Source organism: Hyperolius riggenbachi, chromosome 9 (genome assembly GCF_040937935.1).
Source record: "Hyperolius riggenbachi isolate aHypRig1 chromosome 9, aHypRig1.pri, whole genome shotgun sequence".
Taxonomy (NCBI): Eukaryota; Metazoa; Chordata; class Amphibia; order Anura; family Hyperoliidae; genus Hyperolius; species Hyperolius riggenbachi.
This window is the reverse complement of record NC_090654.1, coordinates 36,511,572-36,533,472: the sequence shown is the minus strand read 5'-3', so window position 1 is coordinate 36,533,472 and position 21,901 is coordinate 36,511,572. Positions and strand designations below refer to the sequence as shown.

Below are 21,901 nucleotides of genomic sequence, written 5' to 3'. Positions count from 1 at the left end.
TATAAATAAGAAAAATAATTGGTGGCCAATCTCTTTAGTCAGTTGCTGTATTAAACCAACACCTTATTTGTCATCCAAAGTGTTAGGAAGTTTTCCACTTTCCCAGAGGATTTGGGATTAGAGGGATTAAGTGAAGAATCCCATTCTGTAATCCAGCTCAGCGTCCCGACAGAAGTTTATCGCTCAGAGTGACAATCAGAAGTCACAGAGACACAGAGATGGCGACTATTCCTCACTGTGGGCCGGGCCTGCTGCTCTGGCTCAGCTTATCTGAGGTTTCCCTGGGTGGGAAGCAGCGCTTCATGCGATAATGTTATCCCTGTTTACCGTGACACTAAAAGGGGACAGTGACCCCTAGAGGTCAGCACAGGGGTCACGGGGGGGAAGGGGATGTTTAACCTCTAGCTGCAGAGACAAAAGTAACATCTGCAACTCCAACACAAGGCCGGAATCTCCTCTTTCAGGCAAAGAGGACCCCCACTGACCCCAGACAAACACTGCGAAACCCAGCAGGCCTAATACAGACCCAGAGAGCCCTATAACTCCTCCAACAGATGTCCCAACAGCTTTCAAGTGACATAAGCCAATACTAACTGTACTGCAGGACCAGCTAGACAGCACCGCATTACAGGGGTGTGTCACTCGCAAGTGAGGTTACAGTTCTAGGTGGAGTCGGGTGGGTTAAGTCACCTATAACATTTATAAAGCACTTTTCTCCCATAGGAGTGCATAGATATGGGCAGCACGATGGCAAAGTGGATAGTATTGTTGCCTTGCAGTGCTGGGTCCCCAGTTTGAATCCCAGCCATGACACTATGCACAGAGTTTGTATGTTCTCCTCCCCATGTCTGTGTGGGTTTACTCCGGGTACTCTGGTTTCCTCCCACTTCCCAAAAATGTGCAGATAAGTTAATTGGCTTCCCCCTAAAACTAGCCGTCGACTGCAACGGACATATGACTTTAGTATAGTTTTACTGTTACTACTATAACATTTATATAGTGCTGACCATAACTTTACAGAGAATTACTGAATAATTCATGTCACTAAATATCCCTCATAGGACCTCACAATCCAATGTCCTCTATCAGTCTAATGCTGGATACACACCATGCGTTTCCGCGTCGAAAGCGTCCGTCAATACGCGCCGATTCGATTATTTCCGAGCATTTCCGAACGCATTTACAGTGGTGTGAAAAACTATTTGCCCCCTTCCTGATTTCTTATTCTTTTGCATGTTTGTCACACTCAAATGTTTCTGCTCATCAAAAACCGTTAACTATTAGTCAAAGATAACATAATTGAACACAAAATGCAGTTTTAAATGATGTTTTTTATTATTTAGTGAGAAAAAAACCTCAAAACCTACATGGCCCTGTGTGAAAAAGAAATTGCCCCCTGAACCTAATAACTGGTTGGGCCACCCTTAGCAGCAATAACTGCAATCAAGCATTTGCGATAACTTGCAATGTGTCTTTTACAGCGCTCTGGAGAAATTTTGGCCCACTCATCTTTGCAGAATTGTTGTAATTCAGCTTTAGTTGAGGGTTTTCTAGCATGAACAGCCTTTTTAAGGTCATGCCACAACATCTCAATAGGATTCAGGTCAGGATTTTGACTAGGCCACTCCAAAGTCTTCATTTTGTTTTTCTTCAGCCATTCAGAGGTGAATTTGCTGGTGTGTTTTGGGTCATTGTCCTGCTGCAGCACCCAAGATCGCTTCAGCTTGAGTTGACGAACAGATGGCCGGACATTCTCCTTCAGGATTTTTTGGCAGACAGTAGAATTCATGGTTCCATCTATCACAGCATGCCTTCCAGGTCCTGAAGCAGCAAAACAACCCCAGACCATCACACTACCACCACCATATTTTACTGTTGGTATGATGTTCTTTTGCTGAAATGCTGTGTTACTTCTACGCCAGATGTAACGGGACACGCACCTTCCAAAAAGTTCAACTTTTGTCTCGTCGGTCCACAAGGTATTTTCCCAAAAGTCTTGGCAATCATTGAGATGTTTTTTTAGCAAAATTGAGACGAGCCTTAATGTTCTTTTTGCTTAAAAGTGGTTTGCGCCTTGGATATCTTCCATGCAGGCCGTTTTTGCCCAGTCTCTTTCTTATGGTGGAGTCATGAACACTGACCTTAATTGAGGCAAGTGAGGCCTGCAGTTCTTTAGATGTTGTCCTGGGGTCTTTTGTGGCCACTCGGATGAGTTTTCTCTGCGCTCTTGGGGTAATTTTGGTCGGCCGGCCACTCCTGGGAAGGTTCATCACTGTTCCATGTGTTTGCCATTTGTGGATAATGGCTCTCACTGTGGTTTGCTGGAGTCCCAAAGCTTTAGAAATGGCTTTATAACCTTTACCAGACTGATAGATTTCAATTACAGTACTTTTGTTCTCATTTGTTCCTGAATTTCTTTGGATCTTGGCATGATGTCTAGCTTTTGATGTGCTTTTGGTCTACTTCTCTCTGTCAGATAGCTCCTATTTAGGTGATTTCTTGATTGAAACAGGTGTGGCAGTAATCAGGCCTCGGGGTGACTACAGAAATTGAACTCAGGTGTAATAAACCACCTTTAAGTTATTTTTTAACAAGGGGGGGCAATCACTTTTTCACACAGGGCCATGTAGATTTGGATTTTTTTTTTCTCACTAAATAATAAAACCCATCATTTAAAACTGCATTTTGTGTTCAATTAGGTTATCTTTGACTAATAGTTAACGATTTTTGATGAGCAGAAACATTTAAGTGTGACAAACATGCAAAATAATAAGAAATCAGGAAGGGGGCAAATAGTTTTTCACACCACTGTAGATGATTTTTAGGTAGATTGCCATGTAAAGTATATCAAATCGACCTAACGATCCATCGAAGCTTGAATCGGACATGTCGGAAATCGAATCGATGCGTATCGACTGACGCATCGAACGCGGAAATGCATGGTGTGTATCCAGCATTAAGGTCCGTACACACGCCGGACTGCAGGCAACGACTGGTCTGTCGTCGCCTCCTGCTGGGCGGGTTTTCAGCAGACAGTCCGTCACCTCCCGCTGGGCGGGCGTTTCAACGACAGTCCGGCGTGTGTACAGTCTGTCGGCGGACTGATACGGCTGTTTCTGAGCGATCCGCCGGGACCTATAGGCTACACCAGTTACTCAGCTGTCATTCTGATCCTCTGCATTCCAAAAGGCTAAACCACACCTAGAACAAGCATGCAGCCAATGAAGTTTAAACGCCTAAACTGCATACTTGTTCCAGGACAGCAAATCAAAATTACAGTCAGGAGATCAGCACAACCGGCAAGCCAATAACATGGTGTTTTTTGTTTGTTTGTTTGTTTTTTTAAACAAAAATACTAAACATGGCTGTCTCTATATCACCATTAACGTTTCCTTAAACTTTCCACGTCAGATTGACTGGCTGTATTCATGCTTTCAGGTGCTTTGTTCTGCTCCATGTGCCAATCACCTGAGATGATTGCAGTTCTCCCTCAGTTGTGAAGTGGTGCCAGTTCCGGGGCAGCCATGCAGTGTCCACATGAGCACAGTTGTGCCTGCACAGCAGCACGAACGGCTGTGGCTTACTGCGCATGTGCGGCCACGATGATTCCAGAGGAGGTGAGTGGCCAGCCCGACGATGTCCCCTAATATGCAATGTGCCCCCCACTGCACTATACATTAACTGTCCTTATCCGCCGCTGACTACGTCCTTCATCTATACATGTGCCCGACGTGGTTTCTGGTGTACACGTGGCCGCGTGTGTGGCATCAAAAACACTTGCGTTACTCCGGCAACCATATGGGGTGCGTGTATGGACTAAGGACTGCGCCCGGAGCCAGCGGCAGACAAGTAAAGGTAATATATAGTGCACTCGGGGGGCACATTGCCATTAAAGGGTTTTGTCGCTCGTCCAGATATCGCTCGCTGTTACTGCTGCGCACCCGATCGTGCAAGTCGGCTCTACATACATACTGAAGCATGGCCGACCGATTCATGTGACCAATTTCAACTTGAAATTGATCATAGTCGATCGGCCATACAATTAGCGGTATCGATTTTCATTCAATTATAATCAAATCGGATGGTCGATTGGCCGCCAAGTCGCCTGATGTATGGCCACTTTAAGTATCTCTTTTGTACACAAGCTTTGCCTAATGCTAGGTATACACCATACAATTTTCTGGCAGATTTACCTGCCAGATCGATTATTTCTAACATGTCTGATTTGAATTTCAATCGATTTCCATAGAAGTGAATGGAAATCAATCAGAAAATCGATCGAAATTCAGATCAGACATGTTGAAGATGATCGATCTGGCAGGTAAATCTGGCAGAAAATGTTATGGTGTGTAGCTAGCATAAGAGCACTTCCTTATATTACACAGCTCAGGTCACCAGCGGGTCAGTGCAGAGGCTGATATGGCAGAGCGCGATATGCCAGAGAATGATATGTCAGCGTCTATCAGAACTGATAACACACCTGTGTACTCCCAACACTGATAAGAAAAGCAGCTTTCTGCACTGACTCACCTGTACAGAATCCATACTCACAACAAATGTCACCCAACACAGCTCACACCCCTCTGTGGCCAATCACCTTCCAGATACATAACCACCCTCTGGCTGCAAACCTTCTAGGGTCATTGCAATCAAACCCCATACTTCACATTAGGCATAAGTGTATCACGTGACCTACCAATAGCGTCTCTCTGTATCAGCAACGCACCACAAAGGCTGTGGACCCCGCCCCTTTCAGACATTGGTATCACAGCCCCTCCCATGATACAGGAGTACTTTGCATCTCTCTCCTATGTTGACACTATGTTAATCTTTTCATTTAAAAGAGAATCTGTAGTAACAATAATAAAAATAAATACATTAAATAATCGCCTAAGGAGAGGGAAGGCTCTGGGTCCTATAGAGCCTTCCTGTTCGTCTTGCAGTCCTCGTTCCAGCGCTGGATCCCTGGTCCAAATCTCCCACTGCGGAAGACTTTGGAAGCACTTTAGCTCCCGGAGACAGGCGGCTCTGTACTGCGCACATGTGAGCTTTCGAACACTCCCAAAGCCCACCAGAAGTGGAAGAGAGCAGACTCCTGGGTCGTAGACTGTTATAGGGGCAGCCTATGGGGGAATGCAAGGACCGTGATGAGACCGGGAGGCCTCTATAGGACCCACAGCCTTCCCTCTGCTTAGGTGAGTATCTTTATTTTTTTTTTTTTTTTTTTCACTTCAAATTCTCTTTAAAACATTTAAGGTGCCCATACACCTGTTGCTCTGCCACCAGATCGACCATCAGATTGATCTCTCTGCGATCGAATCTGATAGGGGTCGGCCCTTGCGACAGACTTTCTGCTATGCTCAATCGAACCTTTCAACCGATTTCAGATGAAAATTGATCAAAATATTGATTGGGTCACCATGTTGCTGCACAGATTCTCCTTCAATTCGATAAAGTTATATCAGAAGGTGGCTTGGCCTGCAAAATCAAGCAATGTATGGGCACCTATAGACTCCATCAGGGGTTGCTGGGGTCACTCGGTGTTGTTTCAAGAGACACAATAAAAATAAGTAGTTCTGTTCCAGCCCTACAAGTTACAAACAAAACTATTCTCAACGATTTTTTTTTTTTTTTTTTTTTTTTTTTTTTTCGTTTATTTATTCTTCTTTCACAATATCTTCTATGGTTGTAGACCAATGTATCCATACATTGTGTATGGATACAAATTCAGAGTTCCAATTCACATAAAGGACTGCCTGACGTGTTTCACGGCCAACAAGCCGCTTCCTCAGAGGCACACTGTATATAAAACCCCAACGATGGACCCAAGGCAAAAATGCCCGCAATCTGTATCTTATAGAGAAACCGTGTTCAGCGGCAATTCCATGCTAAGCAGTCAAATGTTTAGCATGGAATCGCCGCTGAACACCGTTTCCATAGAAGATATTGTGAAAAAAAGAATAAATAGAGAATCTTAAAACAAACAAACCCATTCTTTGAGAATGGTTTTGGTTGTTTCAAGAGAGACCTAAGACTGGATTTTTTTGTTGTTGTAAAAAAAAAAAAAACTATACAAAATTGACACATCACTTCTGAGTGGAGTTGACCTTTTTAAAGGGAACCCCAAGAGGGATATGGTGGCTGCCATATTTATTTCCTTTTAAACAATACAGGTTGCCTGGCAGTCCTTCTGATCCTTTGCCTCTAATACTTTTAGCCATAGACCCTGAACAAGCATGCAGCTGATCAGGTATGCTGACTCAGGTTTACTGGATTAGTCATATGCTTGTTCCAGAGTTTTGACTCAGATACTACTTATGCCAGAAGATTAACAGGGCTGCCAGACGACTGACATTGCTTACAAGAAAATTAACATGGCAGCCTCCATATCGCTCACCTCGGGTTCCCTTTAAGAACTGTATACATAAAGGAAGGGGGGGGGGGGCAATGTCTACTTACATATATAATAATAGTCCTTCCCCTCGCGGAACTCAAAGCCGAGAGAGAATGGGGTGAACCTCTGGATCTTCTCTGAAAATTTGATAGGCCCGTACGGGGCGTGGGGCCGGTTACACTCCCAGCGTTTGGAGGCTGACGGCGTCTCGTAGCAACCCTCGTAGCCTTCTCGGTCCACCATGTAGAGGACGAAGCTCTCAGTATGCTCCACTGGCACCCGGCTGTCGTAGTGCGGGCAGTAGATGTCCAGATAATCATTTATCTCCACCCGTACAGTGTAGTCATCCTTCAGGAACCTGGTGGGAGAAGAGGAACAGTGAATAAGCACTGGGACAGGATATAGACCCCGATATAGACACTCCGCGAGACGATGACAAGCAGATGAGCGCTGTGACCTGCGGCCCCCTCGGACAGCCCTACAGAGGCCCAATGACCCACTTCCAGCCTTCTCATAAATCACCCGACACGGCAGACGGGCTGAGAATCCTCTGTGCACCTCATTACTGTACATAGAGATCACAGGAGACCGGGCCACACCACCGCCATCCATCTTCCACCATCGGCAGTGTAGACACACTCTAAAGAGAACCTGTCACTGGGAGGTATAAACTGGCAGAACTAGGTGACACAAGGTCTAGCACATACCAGGAGTTCATCCTGCTATCCGTTGTACGTTGGGGACCTCCACAGCAGGTGCATAAAAACAAACCGGGCTGATAAATGTCCTTACACACCAGAATGCAGCCACTTCTCAGGGTGTTTGGTAGTGCCACTTAACATGATGGGATAGACAGCATGTGCCCCTCTGCTCTGAATGCTTATATCCGAACCTGCCACAGGTCTCTGGACTGCTGCAGAAGGACTGCAATGATCAAGGATCTTCTAGACTGATGCCAACTTTCAACAATTATGCCCAGTTTTACTATATTTTCTAGACTAGTGACCGGTTCTCAAACAAATAAACTCTAAAGCACGCAATACCAGGGCTGCCATCAGAAATTTTGGGGCCCCTCACACATTATCAGGCCTGGGCCCCCCTCCCTGGGCCCACCTACTGGTTGCTGTAGCCGCCCACTAGCCACCCCACCCCGTGTCCGTGCATGAACTGCACTGCGGCGAAAAATGCATGGCTCAGACACTGAAGAAAGCAGCATGCACATCGTGATGCGGCAAAAAGTGGGAGTGACCATGGAATGTTGTGGGTGGAGCCAAATACTAGCAAAATACAGGTAGAACCCGGTTAACAAGCCAAGTATAGGTGGTGCCCCAGTATAGGTAGCTAGGTATAGGTGGTTCCAGCCCCAGTTTAGGTAGCCAGGTATAGGTGGTGCCCCAGTATAGAAAGTCCGCTGTAGCGGGCTCACTCATCTGCTCCCCCCAGTCAAGCTTTGATGTCACTCTTCTCTCAGTGCTGGAACGCGGTGTGCTGGTTACTTAGCCACAGGCCCGCAGCCTGCACATGCGGCCCTTTCATCGCTTTTGGGGGACCAGGGCCCCCAGAAGCCCTGGGCCCCTCACTGCAGTGTCAGTTGCCCCCCCCCCCCGATGGCTGCCCTGCTCAATACAGTACAAACCCCACTCTGACGTCACTGTAGCCCCACCTCCAGTACAATCCCTTTTAGCAAGGTGCTAGTTTCTGTAATTCACAAAGTATCTACAGTGCCCATTCATTTCATGACATCGCTCACCACTGCCTGAGGCAATCCTTGGCTGTCCCTCCTCCCCCTCACCAGCCGAACACCAGGTTCTCTGACTGAAGCCTGACTGGCTTGTTAGGGGTGTGATTCAGTCACTACTGCAGCCAAGAGATCAGCAATTTGCATTGTTTAAATAGAAAAAAAAATATGGCAGCCTCCATATCTCACTTCAGGTGTCCATTAAAGTGGACCTGAACTCTTGCACAGGGCAGAAGGAAAACGTTGAGCAATGCACCATATATGTATTAAGAGCGTTTAGACTGTTTAATCCCCCCTCATCTGTGACACAAGTTGTCATTTGATCTCAGCTGTCAGCTGGCTGCCGCGGCAGAGCAGCTATTTGGTAAACACAGGGTGTTAACAAAATGTCTGCTTCCATGAAAGCAGGAAGTACACTTTGTAGATTTATTGCAGGAGTTGTATCAGCTGTAACAAGGGAAAGTTTTTTTTCGTATGCTGTTGCGTATCTTTTAGAAGAGAGAGGAAATTGTGAGTTCAGGTCCACTTTAAGTAGCCAATCAGAACGCAATGAGTGATGAGTTCGAACAAACCACCGCCAGGTCCAAGGGGTGCATTTTAATGTAAGTATCTCTGCAGCTTAGTTGTAACCAGCAGCTTTATGGATATGGGGAATAGGATGAAACCGATCATTTACTGTGGAGAGGAACTAGGCTGGGTATTGCAGTGAGGATCAGAAGGGGGGTGAATAATGAGTGAATCTACATTATAAATAGAAGAACTTTCAAGTGGTGAATCAGGTGAGATTCAGCCACGCATTACTTTATAAGTGTAGAGAGCAGTCTCTAGTGTCTGAATCACACACCTGAAACCAGCATACGGCACACTGTGTCAGATTTGTGTAAGAGATGCAATTTTCATGCTTGTTCGGGGGCTATGGCTGAAAGTATTAGAGACAGAGGATCAGCAGGTCAGCCAGGCAATGTGCATTGTTTAAATGGAAATAAATATGTAAGCCTACAAATGTCTCTCATTTTGGGTTCCCTTTAAAAGACAACGGAAATGAGAGATATGGAGGCTGCCATATTTATTTCCTTTTAAGCAATACCAGTTTCCTGGCTGTCCTGCTGATCCTCTGCCTCTAATGCTTTCAGCCATAGACCCTGAACAAGCATGCAGCAGATCAGGTGTTTTTGACATTCAGATCTGACGAATAGCTGCATGCTTGTTTTTGGTGATTCAGACACTACTGCAGCCAAATAGACCAGCAGGGCTGCCAGGCAACTGGTATTGTTTAAAAGGAAATAAATATGGCCGCCTCCATATCCCTCTCGCTACAGTTATCCTTTAATTAGGTAACACTTGCGTTCCAATGTGAGAGACAGACACATAATTACACTCCATTACTGCTGGCAGCGCTTGTGTCTCGCATGTACGGTAATGGATTGCACTGAGGCATACGGCAGGTAGCGTGCCCACGGCTTGTCAGGACTGGGCTCCGCCCTCACGCCGTACAGCCAAAGAGCAAATATTTGTACAATGAGCAATTGCGCTAAAGAGGAATGTGCGAGAGGTCAGCCATGACATGAGAGAAAAGCAGGGAGCAAATCCACTACAATTTACACTGACTGCACCTTCAGGCCAAGACAAGTGTACAGCAGGCCTGTGAGTGAGAAACTTCCACAGAGAACAGAGTCAGGAGGATACTGGTTATCCAATAAAGCACATTGCCTGGCTGTCCTGCTGATCTTCTGCCTCAAATACTTTTAGCCATAGAACAAGCATGCAGGGGGTCAGAGGTCTCCAATTGAATTGTGACTGAATTAGCCCTATGCTTGTTTCAGGTGTGTGATTCAGATACTACTGCAGCCAAAGAGATCGGCAGGACTGCCAGGCAACTGGCATTGTTTTTACAAGGAAATAAATGTCAGCCTCCAAATCACTCTCACTCATAAGTGATTGTGCACAAGATACAATTGATTGATAATTTCTAACATGTCCAAATCTGTTTGATTGAGAGAGGGGTAGGCGAGTACTGCATAAAATCAATATTGGGAGCAGATTGGACAAGGTGGAAATTGATTGACTAGTTTATCTGATGAGAGCTTCCATAGGTCTCACACCTCGGGTTCCTTTCAACAATGACTGCAAGATTGGGCTGAAGGTCCGAGCTGATTAAAAAACCTAAATCTACTTACCTGGGACTTCTTCCAGCCCCTGGCAGCCTTCCTGTGCCCTCGCCGAGGCTCCGGGTCCCCTCCGCTGCAGATGCAGACCTCACCAGGTCGGCATCTACTGCGCTTCAGCACACAGCACACAGCGTCGCACTGATGTCATCTGGACTGTATAGCGCAGGCGTAGAACTACTGCTCCTGCGCAGTACAGTCCGGATGACGTCTGCGTGACCCCGAGAGCCGCTCACGCAGACGCAGTAGGCATCTTGCACCAGAGGGGGGCCCGGGCTACCGGCAGGGAACAGACCTGCAGCAAGGGCACAGGACAGCTGCCAGGGGCTGAAGGAAGCCCCAAGTAAGTAGATTTGTTTTTTAATCACCTCGGATGTTACCTTTAACCAGTTGTAGCTTCATCTACCTGTCAAATGGAACCCGAGGAGTGAGACCTAGGGAAGCTGCCATATTTCTTTCCTTTTAAACAATACTAGTTGCCTGGCACTCCTTCTGATCTTTCTGGTCAGTAGGGGTCGAAATCACACACCTGGAAGAAGCATGCAGCTAATCTTGTCAGATTTGTCATAGACCTCTGATCTGCATGCTTATTCAGGTTCAATGGCTGAACGTATTAGAAGCAGAGGACAATCAGGAAAGCCAGGCAATGTGCATTATTTAAAAGGAAATAAACATGTCAGCCTCCATATTCTCTCACCTCAGGTTCCCTTGAAAGGACAACTGAAGTGAGAGGGATATGGAGGCTACCATGTTTATTTCCTTTTTAAGCTATACACATTGCCTCAGGGCCGGGCCGAGGCATAGGCTGGAGAGGCTCCAGCCTCAGGGCGCAGTGTAGGAGAGGGCGCACAATTCACTCAACTGTCATTCCTAATTGTGTTGGAAGCAGAAAGAAATAAGAAAAGGAGATACATGGAAGTGACTACAAGCCAGATAACTAGAGATTAAGGTGTTGGGGGCCCTGGGGTGCCTCTTAGTCTAATAGCAATCAGTGTGTAATGACTGGGGAGGCAGGGATGGAGGGGCGCACTTTGGTGTCTCAGCCTTGGGTGCTGGAGGACCTTGTCCCGCCTCTGCATTGCCTGGCTGTCCTGCTGATCCTCTGCCTCTAATACTTTTAGCCATAGGCAACATTGTCAGGTCTGACTAGATTAGCTGCATGCTTGTTTCTGGTGTGATCAGACACTACTGTAGCCAAATAGACCAACAGGGCTGCCAGGCAACTGGTATAGATTAAAAGGAATTCCATATGGCAGCTTCCATATTCCTCTCACTTCAGTTCCCCTTTAAGTGAGAGGAATATGGAGGCTGCCATCTTTGTCTCCTTATAGGCAATGCCAGTTGCCTGGCTATCATGCTGAGCTTTTGTCTTTAGTTGTCTTTCAGTCACACACCTGTAACGAGCGTGAAGCTAGTGGAGTCACTCCTGAGTCCCAGCAACTAATCTGCATGCTCATTCCGGGCCAGTGACTTATAGTAATAGAAGCAGAGCATCAGCACAAAAGCCAGGCAACCTGCATTGCTTGTTAGAGAATGAAGATGGCAGCCTCCATATCACACTCACTTTAACACACTACAAGTATGCGCTCCATGATTGGTAGCCGAGCAGGAGTTGCTGCACCACTGTGTATATTATGCTATATTTACCTCCCCCCCCCCCCCCCCCCGCCCCCCAGCTCTGTGGGACGCGCTGCACTGGTGGCAGACAATGACACGCCTTGCACGCGGGAGTTTATAAACACCTGTGTTCTATATACACCGCCTGCACACACACACGACATGTCCGCACATATCTGGCGACGCGCACACACTGACACTCATTGTCCCGTCTCCGCTGTGTTTGAACAATTTCTGGGCAGCTGAAGATATTAAACAAACAGTTCACTTCATCGTCCTCTCAGGATGCCAAAAATGAAACTGAGATCCGAGGGAGGCGGTGAAAAGAGGGTGGAGCCAAACAACTGCATTTAACCAGGACGGTGTTACCCTGAGAAACACTCTACAAACAAACAGGAAAAATGGCATTGCCCCCAAACTGTCAGACGGGAGTCTCCACTAACGCAAGAGCAAATAATCTGTGCACGGCACACACATTACTATGGGTTTAAAGGACAACTGAAGCTAGAGGGATATGGAGCCATATTGGTTTCCTTTTCAGAAATGCCAGTTGCCTGGTTGTCCTGCTAATCCTTACCCTCTAATACTTTTAGTCATAGCCCCTGAACAAGGATGCAGCATATGAGGCGTTTCTGACATTCATGTCAGATCTGACAAGATTAGCTGCATGCTTGTTACTGGTGTTACTCAGACATACTGCAGCCAAATAGACCAGCAGGGCTGCCAGGCAACCAGTATTGTTTAAAAGGAAATAAATATGGCAGCCTCCATGTTCTTCTCACTTCAGTTGTCCTTTAAGTAGTGCCCTCATCTTCTGTGGTATGGTTAACTTTTTCACACTGAAATTCAAATACATAATGGCTTTGTTCACAGACTGCAATAGAAGCAATATTATTGTTTAAAATGGGAAATCTAAAGGTAGCCATACATCTAGCGATGATGGGCAGAGACAAATCTCTTTCTTTCTAATGAACTCCGATTAGAGAGAGAGCTGTCGGCTGCCCATACACCACAGGCCGGGTCTGGATTGATTTCATGTTGATATGCATCCGGAATCTGCCTTATGACCAGGGCTGTGGAGTAGGAATTGGAGTAGAGGAGTTGGAGGTTTCATAAACTGAGTCGGATAATTTTTGTACCAAATCCACAGCCCTGGTAAGTATTAGACTAAGGAGTTGGAGTTGAGGAGTCTGAGCCATTTTGGGTACCTGGAGTCTGAGTCTGTGGTTTTATACTGAGGAGTCAGATGACTTTTGTACCAACTCCACAGCTCTAATTGTGACGCTGCATCCGCCACCTCACCGGCCTGGCACTCACCCCCTTCATGTCCAATTTGCCCCCCCCCCCCCTCTGGTGACCAGTGCTGTATAATTATAATTACCTGTCCGTGTCCACCGCTGGCTCCAAGCTCCACCTATACATTCGCGAAAACCTCCTGTTTTCCTGAGATTTTTGAATAGGCTGGATTGACGGAAAACCTGGAATGGTACAGTCCAGATGCATACCTCCCAATGAGGCGCCAGATTTACTAAGAGGCACCATAGGCACATGCCTAGAGGCAGCTAGTGTGGAAGAGGAGGCTGACTATCGCCAGCTCTGCCCTTATACCTTTTGCATAAAATTAGCATCCACTCCAAATTCCTCCTGATAGCCCAGGTTAATCAGTAGGCTCACTCACACTGATTGTATTTCCGTGAGTGGATCCTGTAAAACACGATAGCAATGGTGTTGAATAATCGAGACAAAACCATACAAAATGTACTATTCGAGTGGGCGGGGCACTCCCATGCATGCCTACAGGACTTCACTAGAGCTGCCCCCCATCCTGTGGAACTCTCTCTGGCCGATCAGGCTTGCCCCTTCCTTCAACACCTTCAAACAAGCCCTCAAAACTCACCTCTTCATGAAGTTCTACCCCACTTCACTGCTGAACCAACTCTCTCTGCCGAGAACCTCTCGATGTCACCCCCCCTCCTTTCATGTCACCACTCCCTCCCTCTAGATTGTAAGCCTTTGGCCGAGCCTTCCCTCCTTGTGTATTCTACCTGGTTGTGCATCCTGCTCACAGAATAACATGAACTTGTATTATTGAGACTACTCCTTCAGTGGATGATCTGGCATTGTGCATCTTATTGCTTATTACCTTTATTGTCTTGACTGTCACCCCACATTATCATTGTAACATTAATTGTACAGGGCTTTGTAATATGTTGGCGGTATATAAATCCAATAAATAATAACTGATGCACTTAAAGGGAACCTAAACTGAGAAGGATATGGATTTTTCCTTTTAAAATAATACCAGTTGCCTGACTCTCTTGCTGATCCTGTGTCTCTGAAGGGAAGTACACACATCAGATCATTTTTAAACGAACAATCAAAGATAGACAACAATAAAGTAACGACCGTTCAACGACCAAGCAGAATACACACCTAAACGATGTAAAGAACGATATTTTAAGGGAAGTGAGGTAATGTACATCGGAAATGGTGTATGTATAACGACATAGACCGACCAATTAATGTACTGATATGAACGATCGTTGGTTAACCTCCTTAGCGGTAACCCCGTGCTACACAAGGGGTAGCCGCCGTGGAGGATCACATGGCCCCAGGACTTAAAGAAACTGGTGCAATATGCTTTAGCTAGCAGTTCGCTAGCTAAGCGTATGCACAAAGTTGCTCCGGTCCCCCACGATCGCCCGCAGTTACTTCCGGAATACGTACCCCCCAGCATTCCCACGCAGGCGCAGCCGCCCAATCGGCCCCAGGCATCGCGATGGCAGCGATCGGGATTGCGGCTGACGTCATGACGCCGATGATGTCAGCTCCGATCGCCGCCATAGCAACGCCAGAAGCCGATCGGGAAACTGCGCTCTTCGTGGGATCGTGGCGAGGTACGTATAGCCGGCGGCGATCGGAAGGCATGGGGGGGGACCGGAGCAACCTAAAGCATACGCTTAGCTAGCAAAATGCGAGCTAAAGCGTCAAAAAAAAAAATTGGGGGTCAAAAAAACCTCCCGGCGGACGCAGAGTCAGAAACTGCGTACCGCCAAGGGGGTTAAGTGTTTGTGTGAACAGTGTATGAGTGTGAATGCATGAGAGCGTATAGCTATGTAAGTGTGGGTAGTAATGACTGTGTCTTTACTTTAAAATAATAATCGAAAAAAAAAATTATAAAAAAATTCGTTCATTCAACGCACGCGTACGGATGAGAAGTCTGCGGCTGTATACGCGGCGCATGCGTTCTGTGTCGAATGATCGTTCTATATCGGTAAATTAGCTGTATACACTTTGGTCGTTCATCATTGGTCCAACAGGACGGATCAAAAACGACTAACGATATTGGTCGTGTACACGAGTCGTTGGAAATCGTTCGTTATGTTTGTATAAAACCATCGTCGGTTGTGCATGCAAAAATCTATCGTTCTCGTTCATGTACAAACGATTTTTATCTGACGTGTGTACGAAGCTTCATACTTTCCGCCACAGCCACTGAATAAGCATGCAGATCAGGTGCTCTGACTGAAGTAAGACTGGATTAGCTGCATGCTTGTTTCAGGTGTGTGATTCAGCCACTACTGCAGCCAAAGAGATCAGCAGGACTGCCAGGCAACTGGTATGGTTTACAAGGAAACTTCCATATCCCTCTCACAGTTTAGGTTCCCTTTAAGTTCTTATCAGAGTCCCATCTGTATTTCCTCAGAAAAAGCTGTCATCTTAGTAGACCCTCAAGCCATGACATACCCCACTACCTGCCTGTGACGCTGCAATATTCATGCATTCTACAGTGATGAGTAACTGTTAGAGGAACGCAGCCAGCGCAGGACCCCTACAGGAAACAGCTGTCAGTAGTACTGTGTAATATTGGAGGGGGACACAGGAAGTCCCGGGGGCACTGGAAAATACTTCCCGCCACTTTTCCTTTCCCATCTCTCTTCATGAACTGTAACACGCTAGCTATAAATGTTATTTAATCTCCGTTACACAATTTGGGGCGGAGTTCAGCATTTAGAGGCCCTTTAAGCAGTTCAGCAGCAGAGCAGCCGCGCCCCGTGGCACGGTGCCCATCGTCTTCCTCGCACCCCGCAGGTGAGGAGTGATGAGCCTACAACACCATTCAGGAGGGCAAAGCACACAATGAGGCCCTTGTCCGTACAGGAGCGCGGGGGAGACGAGACGACGCAACCTGTCCGTGGAGGCCTCCCAGGAGACGGGAGAAGGTGCTGAATACCATAAAAGGTGCAGGCGAGTGTCAGTCTGTGCCCGGGGCACCAGCAACTGCCGAACGAGGGGCTGATGGCTGAGTGTGCCGTATATGGAGGCGGGGCAAAGTGCCACTTTATTGCTGGAAATACTAAACTGACCATAAACGGTGCATGTCAATCACTCAACTGATGTATTAATCCAGTCAGTGGACATTTGTCACCGCCAACTTTTTTTTAATTCTAATTGATTTTTTTCTGTAACAACAAAAATAATTTTATCAAATCAGACAACAAAACGCAACAAGCATTCCCGATAGACTATGCGACCACTTTTTCTTGGGGGGGAGTGGGCAATAACAGTCAAATGCATCGATCGAGCATGCTGGAAAGTGTCGTGTTTTCTATCACGTGCGATAAACACGACAGATCCCTGGCCGCATGCAGGGGCCACCTTGTCTGCCTCCCCCTTTGCTCGCTTGTAGGTTGTCAGCCCCCACTGTAGAAGCCACTGATTAGCAGCTGCCACTGTGCCAGCAGCAGTAACCGCCACTGATTAGCAGCTGCCACTGTGCCAGCAGCAGTGACATCCACTGATTAGCAGCTGCCACTACGCCAGCAGCAGTAACCACCACTGATTAGCAGCTGCCACTGTGCCAGCAGCAGTAACCACCACTGATTAGCAGCTGCCACTACGCCAGCAGCAGTAACAACCACTGATTAGCAGCTGCCACTGTGCCAGCAGCAGTGACATCCACTGATTAGCAGCTGCCACTTTGCCAGCAGCAGTGACATTAACTGATTAGCAGCTGCCACAGTGTTAGCAGCAGTAACAGCCACTGATTAGCAGCTGCCACTGTGCCAGCAGCAGTAACTGCCACTGATTAGCAGCCGCCACGGTGCCAGCAGCAGTAACAGTCACTGATAAGCAGCTGCCACTGTGGCGGCAGCAGCAGTGACATCCACTGATTAGCAGCTGCCACTATGCCAGCAGCAGTAACAGCCACTGATTAGCAGCTTGTTCTGTGCCATCAGCAGTAACCGCCAGTGATTAGCAGCCACCACTGTGCCAGCAGCAGTAACGGTCACTGATTAGCAGCTGCCACTATGACAGCAGCAGTAACAGCCACTGATTAGCAGCTGCCACTGTGCCAGCAGCAGTAACCACCACTGATTAGCAGCTGCCACTGTGCCAGCAGCAGTAACAGCCACTGATTAGCAGCTGCCACTGTGCCAGCAGCAGTAACAGCCACTGATTAGCAGCCGCCACTGTGCCAGCAGCAGTAACAGCCACTGATTAGCAGCCGCCACTGTGCCAGCAGCAGTAACAGCCACTGATTAGCAGCCGCCACCGTGCTAACCGCACATGGCATATGAGTTCTTTCCAGTGGAAATATTATTTAGTATTCAATTAACTGTCCCTCAGAGGGGTTTACAATCTAATCCCTACCACAGTCATGTCTACTGTATGTATGTAACGTGTAGTGTATGTATTGTAGTCTGCCCTAGACTGACAATTTAGAGCCGACGAGGTCCATCGGGTGCGATATAAAAACTACCGAAGAACACGACCGATCCCCAGCCACTGTCCCCCAAATGTAACTTAGCCCCCTGGTGTCTGTGCATTCAGATCTCCCCTGTTCCAGCTGCAGCGACTGTCTGGCCACTTCCGGTCTCCATCACTGCTTCCACCAGGTAAGGGTGTGACGTCACGCACACGCCACATGCTATACGTGGCCACCATGTGATAGCTGTGCGCTATGGCAACGCTCATGGGGAAGCAGCGGAGTAGACCAGGAGCAGCTAAACTCACGGCGGCCAGAAAGGAGAGAGATATGAATGAATGGACAGTGGGGCACATCGAATCTGCAGGGGATCGAATTAGAAAAAATAGACCAGTGTATTGCCACCTTTATGTATAATCAAGACTTTCATAAAAATCTAATTGTATTATGAAGAGACTGAAAGGGGAAATAATAGCAGTTAAAGCTTCCAATCCTTATTAATTTATGGGCAGCACGGTGGCGTAGTGGTTAGCGCTCTCGCCTTGCAGCGCTGGGTCCTCGATTCTAATCCCAGCAAGGTCAACATCTTCAAGGAGTTTGTATGTTCTTGTGTCTGTGTGGGTTTCCTCTGACATCACAAAAACATGCAGATAAGTTAATTGGCCTCCCCCTAAATTAGCCCTAGATTATAACATACACTACATGCTACATACATAGACATGTGACTATGGTAGGGACGAGATTGTGAGCCCCTCAGAGGGACAGTTAGTGACGAGACAATATATACTCTGTACAGAGCTGCGTAATGTCTGCACTATATAAATACTTTAAAAGTATTTTGGGGGTGAGGGGGGGCAGTGGAATCGTGAATCTTCGAATGGTGGAATGATGCACGGAAGACGGATTAACAATCATTTAATCGATAGGCTCGTCCAATGACAGCTGTGTGAGGGAGGATTTCATGCAACAGGCTTCGGGGGCCTTTCTATAATAATTGTACATCAGATGTACAAAGGAGCGAAACTGTTGTAAATTGATCTTTCCATTAAAAAAAATTAGCAAAATATCAGATTGTTCTTTCGTTTCGTAGGTTTTTTTTTTTTTTCCTGCTAAACAGCAGCAAAGTGAGAAGCTGAAAGCCGACAATGGCAGGGAGCAGGGAACACTGACAGTCCTCACTACACCCGAAAACTTCTCATCTACAACACAATGAGGAAAAGCTCAGACCCCATAATGAGGGCTGCCAGACCTGAGGAAGGGGAGAGGGGTGGGGGCAGGGCTGGGAGGAGGAGAGGGGGGGAGGGGGCTCCCTCTACACAGCTCTGAAAAGAAACCAAACCGGATTGAATGAGAAATCTAGAGGAACGTCCAGCGTGAAACATTGCAAGAAAATGTCAAATATGTTAATAAAAGCCAGATTTCATCCTCAGGAAACCTCTCCGGTCTCTTCACGTGTCTCTGCTGCTTTGTGCAGTCACAGGCCATGAAGACCCTGAGAGGGGATATGTACAGTGCATGGAGCAGTCTGACACTGCTTGCTGCAACCCACAAATGCATGCTGGGCTAAATGGTCTGCTTATACAACCCCTCACCCAACGCCTCTCCCCACCTCATCACATCTGTAGTTATGGGTATCCATTATTCATATACAGTGCTATTCACAAGGGTGGACCCACATCTGCTGCAGGGACCGGGTACGCATATTGGAGTGTATCAGAAACCTCTGAGGACTCTGGACAATGGATGAAACATGCGCTGACAGTTCGGGTCTCCTGGTTGCTATAAATGTGTTGGGTTAGAGTTAGACACTGAAGCGAAAAAATTGATATACCTGTAATTTGTAAGTGTAGTACAGCTAAGAAATAAAACATTAGGAGCAAAGACATAAATCTAATATGGTTTCCAGTTCCAGTCTCCAGTTGTTATCGATGCAAAAAAGCCATTGAGCTCCACAACTTTCAAAGTCTCAGAGAGCTCTGTCTTCTGAAGCTTGTTATCTCAACTGTCAGTCACTGTATTTTCTTTTCCTCTCCAGAGGACAGTTCAATAGTTCACAAGACTGCTCTGTAAAATCATTTAGAATGCCGAGTAGTGTGTAAACTGCAAAGATTAGAGAATGATGCAGTGTTATAAAAAAACACTATATAACTGAAAATAAAAATGAGAATGTTTTGCTACTAATCTTCTAGTAATTATCCATACTACACAACCAATTCATTATATCATCATTTGTTTTCACTTCAGTGTCTCTTTAAAAGGACAACTGTCACCCCATAAAACAAGAAAGTTAGATACTCACCTAAGAGGAGGGAAAGCTCTGGATCGCTTAGAGCTTTCCCGGTCCACCACCGACCCCGTTCCACAAGAGCTGTAATAACAGCGCAGGAGATTTGGACGCAGCCGGCGCCACCATAGACTCCAACAGGAATTATGGCTATAGCGGTGCACAGTCAGTAACTTCGGCACTGTGGCTAAAAGTATTAGACACACAGGGTCAGCAGGAGAGTCAGGCAACTGGTATTATTTTAAAAGGAAAAATCCATATTCTCGGTTTAGGTTCCCTTTTAAAGGGACCGTGAACAAAGGTCAAAAATGTAATACTGAACTTACCTGGGACTTCCTCCAGCCCCCTGTAGCCTGTGCGGTCCCTTGGCAACTTCAGGGTCTCCTCTGTTCTTCCACTGGTGGCTCTGTTAGCTGCGCGACCCGGCGAAAGAATGAACCGCACATGTGCAGACTGCTCACAGCAACAGGCGCATAATTGAGACAGGCGTGCGGACAAGGGCGCGCAGCTAGACAGCAGGAAAACGAAGGAGACCCAGAATACGCTGAGGGACCTCACCGGCTACTTGGGCTGGAGGAAGCCCTAGGTAAGTTCAGTATTACTTTTTTTTAAGCTCTGTTCAGGGTTCCTTTAAGTGAGTATCTAACTTTTTTGTTTTATAAGGTTACAGTTGTCCTTTAAGCTGACCATATGCTATTTGATTTTGTTTTCGAATGATATTATGATCGATCTTCTTTTACGACAATTCGGCACAGCTATTGAATATGCAAATTATCTCTTTAGGCCCCTGATAGTCAGGCTTACATCCAGAACCGCTGGTGTATAGCAAGCCTATAGCTGTACATTTACAGAGCCATATTAACTCCACATGCAGACAGCCTGTTTTGGACTTTTGGCCCTCATCAGTGCATGGCAGGGATTGATATAGCTCTATGGGATAGGGCGACCCAAAACCACAAGGAGTATAGGGGACTAAGCATTGCTTTTCAATAGGAGGGCTTTTCGGCCTCTTAGTCCCCTACACTCTCCTGGTGGTTTTGGGTCACCCAAGCTGCTTGGCTACTGTGTTCTTCTTTTACGACCGCCGAAAGACCAACATTACAGATCAGTCTTTAGAGTGACTAGCCCTTTGCAAAGACTAATATCTATTGCAGATGTTTAAACTCCCTTCGATATACGATCGACTAGAATAGATGATTTGTCTAATCACATTTTTAATTAGGCAAAAAAATTCTCAGCTTTACTGAACAGACCAGCTCCAGACATGGAGTAACCTCACCACCACCACCCATTCACACACGTACAACATGCAAATAGTGAACTCCTCCAGCAGCTACAGTCGCCCCCCCCCCCCCCCATAGATATGCTTTTCTCCTTTCTGTATACAGAAGAGTCAGCTCAGCTGTGACACATTACAGACCCATACACCCCCCCCCCCCCCCCTGTACATTACCCCACCAGCCTTCTCTAACACATCCAGCATCCGGCGCACAGCTGGAGGCTCCCACTTCACAGGCCAAGCTCAGCATCCCAATAACCACTGACTGCAGGGGGCAACACGGATGGGCAATCACTCAGGACAGTCCGCTAGCGTGACTGGTGCACCTGCTGACAGTAGCCTACAATCCTTCCAGCACTGGCATATCCTGCAGTGTCCTACAAAAGATGAATGAACATCTGCATGTGAGGGGATTCCAAGAAGAACAAGAACTGGGGACCCAAGAGCTGGCAATCTACACCTGTCCCCCTCAGCTCGGCGGCAGCTACACATCTGCTGCTTTCTTGTAACAATGCCGTCTCGCTGGTAAACACATCTCGAGTCTGAGGTCAAAAAGTTAAAAAGCTTCAAAGAACTTTTAACTCCGACCACAAAACACCACTTACCCAGCATGCACAACCGCTAATAGAACGTTTCCACCGGGTCGCGACTCTCAGGGAGGGCCAGTGAGGACGTGGAACACTGGTCAGATTTTTACATAGTACAACAAAAACA

The 21,901-nt window shown here is 46.9% G+C and overlaps 1 protein-coding gene across 1 annotated transcript in view; it reads right to left on the bottom strand.

Moving 5' to 3' along the window:
- Positions 1-21,901, bottom strand: part of LOC137533415 (ephrin-A4-like) — a 52,968-nt gene that overhangs the window by 17,304 nt on the left and 13,763 nt on the right. Inside the window, exon 3 of the mRNA XM_068254810.1 lies at positions 6,460-6,752. Coding sequence (XP_068110911.1) covers positions 6,460-6,752 — 293 coding nt within the window. The remainder of the gene's footprint in view (positions 1-6,459; positions 6,753-21,901) is intronic.